At 41.5% G+C, this 5,904-nt stretch overlaps 1 protein-coding gene across 1 annotated transcript; it reads left to right on the plus strand.

The window, feature by feature from the left end:
- Positions 1-3,771: 3,771 nt before the first annotated feature.
- On the plus strand, positions 3,772-5,103 carry LOC131937776 (octopamine receptor beta-2R-like). Its single transcript, XM_059295412.1, has one exon. It carries the CDS (start codon positions 3,772-3,774, stop codon positions 5,101-5,103), a length of 1,332 nt encoding a protein of 443 aa, XP_059151395.1.
- The last annotated feature ends 801 nt before the right edge of the window (positions 5,104-5,904 follow it).

The following is a 5,904-nucleotide window of genomic DNA, read 5'->3' on the forward strand; positions in this document are numbered from 1 at the left end:
CATGGTCGATTTGGAATACCCAGGTTTGGTAGTGCTATGGTGCTATGTTACATGGTCGGTTTGGAATACCCAGGTTTGATGGTGCTATGGTGCTATGTTACATGGTCGATTTGGAATACCCATGTTTGGTGGTGCTATGGTGCTATGTTACACAGTAGGTTTGGAATCCCCAGGTTTGATGGTGCTATGGTGCTATGTTACATGGTAGGTTTGGAATCCCCAGGTATGATGGTGCTATGATGCTATGTTACATGGTCGGTTTGGTTTCTAAGTGAATAGTTGTTTTGTCTGGGTAGCTATCGGGTGGTCAGTTATTCATATGTAAAAGTATTACTTTCGGTACAAGTTGTTAATGATGGGTGTGTTTGTGTGGGGGAGGGATTGCTTTTAGCTACTTATGTTTGAACCGTTGTATAGACAAGCTCTGTTACTTCCTTACTTCATGCGTTGTTTTCGCTGCGTGGGTTATTACTCATGTTGGTACCACAGAAAGCGGTGTAGTTGTTTTATTAGCTCTCCATGTCTACCAAATAAATTACCTGTCATCCTATTATTTTTTAAATGGGGAAATTAGCTCTCGTCAAGAAATATTACTTATTTTCTCAATTAAGGAAAAATATATTGATGTTTTTTTTTTCAAAATAATCTACATGTTTTTTATAAATGAGTGGGCATGTTTGTTGTATAGAGAGGCAGAAATATTCTTCTTGATAAGGGAAGAAGAATTGCTTGACTGGACATAGAGCGGTGCTGATGGCCTAAAAAGGCAATTATTTTTGTTGTGATTGCATTTTATTTCGTTGTTTTTTTCTGCTCTAAGAACTGGGATGAGACCAGGCAAGTCTCGCGGGATATCACGTGATTTTTGTCACGTGCTTGATGTGAAATATTTGTCATTCTACGTCCGGTGACGTCTGATAGAATGTGGGTAAAAATAGTTTAAAAACTAGGTTAATTTATTTTTATTTAGAGGATCAGTGTACAGATTGCTGGGTAGTCGTATATAGAGTTGGGACCTTTCGTGATGTGAACGTGATATATTCTGCTCGTGAAATCTCGTCTTGGCCGAGAACTAGAACGAGGCTAGAGAACAAGCCAATAGCCGAGACACGGGATAAAGTTATTAATAACGTGATATCGGCTAGAAAAAAAAAGTGTATGATGTGCTGTGCACTGCATTAGCCGAAACAGAGCGTGGGGGTTTTCGTTTGGGGGGGGGGGTTGTTAAAAAGTTAATTAATTATCACTGGCCGGGCATGGAGAGTAAACAATTTTCGCCACCATGCATAATATCAGAAGAGTGCATCAGCAGGTTATACGCTGCAACTCTACCGCATTGAAATTCATCACTGATTAACTCCTTATGATGTCATCTCAACACTGTAGCACAACACGTATGTTACCAGTTTAATACATCACATTACAGAATAAAACCAGATATATCACCACTGTACTACATCAATATGTCAACAGTTTAATACACCACATCACTGAGTTGTACCACATTTATCACCACTGTACTACAACATCTGTGTCACCAGTTTAATACACCAATATCACAACTGTACCACACCACTATGTCACCAGTTTAATACACCAATATCACAACTATGTCACCAGTTTAATAAATCACACCACTGAATTGTACCACATTTATCAACACTGTACTACAACATCTGTGTCACCAGTTTCATACACCAATATCACAACTATGTCACCAGTTTAATAAATCACACCACTAAACTGTACCACATATATCACCACTGTACCACACCACTATGTCACCAGTTCACCCCATCACTTGTGTTATATTTGCACCATACCATGCAGGGGATGACTAGTTCACTGGGTACTGGGTCACTCAAGTTGTCATTCAACCGCATCACACAAGACATCATCACTCAACCACACCACAAAAAATATCATCATTCAACCACACCACACTAAATATCATCACTCAAGCACACAACACAAGATATCATCACTTAAGCACACAACACAAGATATCATCACTCAAGCACACAACACATCATAACTCAAGCACACAACACAAGATATCATCACTCAACCACATCACACAAGACTGAACCACACCACAAAATATAACACCGAACCTCACCACAAAATATATCACTAACCACACCACAAAAACCTACACTGAACCACACCACATACGATGCCACTGTTGCATACATCCTATACATACCTAACGCCGTACTACTGCAAACGACGACTGACCAGAGCAGCTCACTGTTGTAAATCCCAACTTGTCACAAATATAGTCACCCTATGTCAGGATTGTAACGTTTTGACAACTGACGTCATCATGACAAGAAAATCTTGACCACTGGAGTCATCTTCCAAGATGATTAGCGGGATCTAGTAGCAACCCTAGAGAACACAGGTTAACCGTTGTAAATCAATTTACATTCCAATGATATGAAAACTGTAATTGCTTTTAAAAACTAGTATACAATTTAATTTGAAATCACATCAGCTTTCCCCGACCCCCCCCCCCCTTTCTCTCCCCTCCCCAGTTTGTGTAAGTATGAGCTCATCATGAAAATATCGTTACTATCCGGGTACATATCTAAACATGCAAGCTGCTCCCTCGGCTACTGACGTCACATCTGAGAGAGTAGTTTATAAAAGTCACGGACAGTTGAAAGATGGGAGGGTGACCCACACTTAATCCGTCATTTATCTTCCGGTTCGTCTCCGGCTGTCCGGCTGTCCCTTTAGCTGTTGGCTGTTACTTGATAAAGACCTTTACAGGAAGCGCGGGTAAAAACGACACACTATTAACGTGTGCTGTTTGTGTTTTATTTGCTTGTTTATCTTTTTGATTTTGCCAGTTATACATAAATGTCATTGTTTTCTTATAGACCGTCTCAACACTGTTGAGAAACCCCTTTAAAATATCGTTACAGTTTGTATAACGTTATTAGATATTATAAGCATTCACTGGTATCTTGTTTTAGAATGTACATTATTATTTAGCATTGTGATAAAACATGAATTTTAGAGGCTTAAAGTATTCATAATTTATTTTAAATTTTAGCTTTAAATATCTCAACGTATTGATACATTGCTCCTTGCTTTTAATGTGTATATTTTACGTGTAATCCTGCTTTTTTGTAAGGAAGTTGCAGAAGTGATATTCTGACAACTAATTCCCAGCCATTTAAAGCGTCGCTCCCCCCGTGAATGGCCGCTGATCAATAGCACCGCCGGAGTGCCGGCACGTCTTCTCAGCCTCACGGCAAGACGCGGGGCCCGCGACAACGACCAAATCATTGAAAGTAATATCGGCCGGTGCCTCAGGTACAAACCCTGCTCGCTGGAACTGTGTGACGGTACAATTATTGTCAGCAAACTCCGGGGAATGTCTTCTAAAGCTGGAACCACGGTGTTGTTGTTAGTTGATTTTTTTTTCCTATCCGAGTTACCCGTTTAGTTTATAAGTGATCTCCCTTGATGGACGTTCGTGTTATTTCTGGGATATTGGACAATAGTGAAGCCAGGACAGGGAAACGCAGTGGTGTTTCAGTGACAAGTGCTTGTTAGTCCACGCTGTGAGTAATGAGGTATGGACTCTTGTGAATTGCTTCACCTATTGTTGATGCGTCGCCCACTACACGATTTTACCGACATGGCGATCGAAGCGTAAATGAAGTTACGGATCAGCTCCTGAGCAAAGCTTATTTCTAGCGGGCAATGCGAGGCGGGATGAAGATTGACAGAGTCGCAATCTTCTCCGACTCTAGTTAAATGATCCTCAATGAGGAAGAGCCGTGGAAAGCGGGCGGCGTTGGCCAAGTCCCAGCTGCGGGGATTGTGCTGCAGTCGGTGAAGAGCTCAGCGAGTCAGGTGGTCTACTCGGTAGTACTTCAGACAGGCACCGCGAGGACTGGGGTCCCCATCTTCAACATGGACGACAACCAGACCCAGGACAACTTCACCATAGCCGACCTGGAGATGGAAGAGAACGACCCTGACATTAACTCTTTGTCAGCCGTTGGCCTCGTTCTTCGAGGCATGGCCATGGCCGCGATTATGGTCGGGGCCATATTCGGAAATGTGTTAGTTATAAGTAGTGTACTACGATTCGAACGACTTCGAGGGATCACCAACTTTTTTATAGTTTCTCTCGCGTTCGCGGACTTATTAGTCTCTATTTTAGTCATGCCGTTCAACGCGAGTATGGAGATTTCAGGTAAATGGGTCTTCGGTCGGACTATGTGCGATATATTTAACGCCAACGACGTGTTGTTTAGTACAGCTTCAATCCTCCACCTCTGCTGCATTAGTATGGATCGTTACATCGCCATCCTTCACCCTCTACAATACGAAACTAAAATGACTAGACCACGAGCTTTGTTCATGCTCTGTGTCACGTGGATATCATCCATACTCATCTCGTACATCCCGGTGTACTCACAACTGTACACGACAGAGGAGAACATGCAAGCACTCATCAGTGACCCAGATTCCTGTCCGTTTATCGTCAACAAAGTCTACGCGGGCGTCTCATCAAGCGTCTCTTTCTGGATACCCTGCACGATCATGGTCTTCGTGTACGCCCGGATATTCATGGAGGCACGCAAGCAGGAGAAGATGATCCAATCTTCAGCGTTGTACATGCATTATTCAGACTTAAGAAACGCTAATGGGCTCGCTCTAGACGGTGAAGCGCATAGATCTGAACGCAGACGCATGAAACGTGAACACAAAGCGGCGAAAACTCTCGGGATAATCATGGGGGCGTTTATACTGTGTTTTCTCCCTTTTTTCTCGTGGTACGTTGCCACAACAATGTGCCGGGATACCTGCCCGTACCCGCCCATGTTAGGATCCGCCTTATTTTGGGTTGGTTATTTCAACTCGTGCCTCAACCCCATCATCTACGCCTACTTCAACCGCGAGTTCCGCACGGCGTTCAAAAAACTTCTTCGCCTGGACCGTGTCCCGTGTGACGCCAGTTGTGACCCCACCACCCGGGCCCTCAACACGTCATACGCCAATCACAACGTCCTCAATCAGACAAGGGAAACATGTAACATGGCCGTTCGTTTGTCCGATAGCTCTGTGCATCGACCATGACAATATCGATCTTTAAAAATCACCCCACCCTAAATGTTACGATACTACTGCTGTCGAATACGACTGTATATTTCATATCAATTCTGTGTTTACCCGTGTGTTAAATTTCACCTTTCAACTTTATGTATTTTTTTCTGGAATATCGCAAACAGGAGTCCATTGTTTAATCATCAGACAATTTATTTTCAACACGCCATTTTTAAAATCAAGTTTCTAAAGGGAGACTACCAGGTATAAAACAAAAGCTCTTGTGTAACTAGGAAATTGTTGAGTATAAAACCAGCTTGCGGTGAGTTCGATAAAAAAACTGGTCTGCAGAACTGTAAGTAAAATCTACATACGTCTTTTGAATACCTACCATACTAGATGATTTGGTTCTAATTATTTATAACACATCTCCAAACTTTCTAATATTCTAATGATTAAAACATTTTTTTCTTGCTATTCGAATTATATGTATTTATTTTAAAGTCTTATTTCATTAATTGCAAAAGAGCAACTATCAATTCTTACGTTTTACTTTCCTCTACAAAATATGACGAGATTTTGTTTAATCTGTTGATCTTTATCTGAGCTTAACTATGTGGATAAAGTAGGGGGATTGTTGTTCGTTGAGGTAATATGTTGTGAACTGTCGAACGTTGTTGTGAGCTGTGGTATGTTGTAAGGATAATAACTGTTGCTGAAAAGAAGTTATAAAGTACTTAAGATCATTTGCGCCGTATAAATGGTGTTTTATAAAATATGCATGTTGTTGCTTGTAATGAGAGTTAATTGAGGTGTAAATGTATGTTGTTGTGT

The sequence above is a fragment of the Physella acuta genome, unplaced genomic scaffold (genome assembly GCF_028476545.2).
Source record: "Physella acuta isolate Inbredline_101_S28 unplaced genomic scaffold, ASM2847654v3 ptg000222l, whole genome shotgun sequence".
NCBI classification, from domain to species: Eukaryota; Metazoa; Mollusca; class Gastropoda; family Physidae; genus Physella; species Physella acuta.

What these genes read in the sequence shown, in the direction of transcription:
- LOC131937776 (XM_059295412.1), top strand. Translation starts at nt 3,772, where the DNA reads ATGATCCTCAATGAGGAAGAGCCGTGGAAAGCGGGCGGCGTTGGCCAA.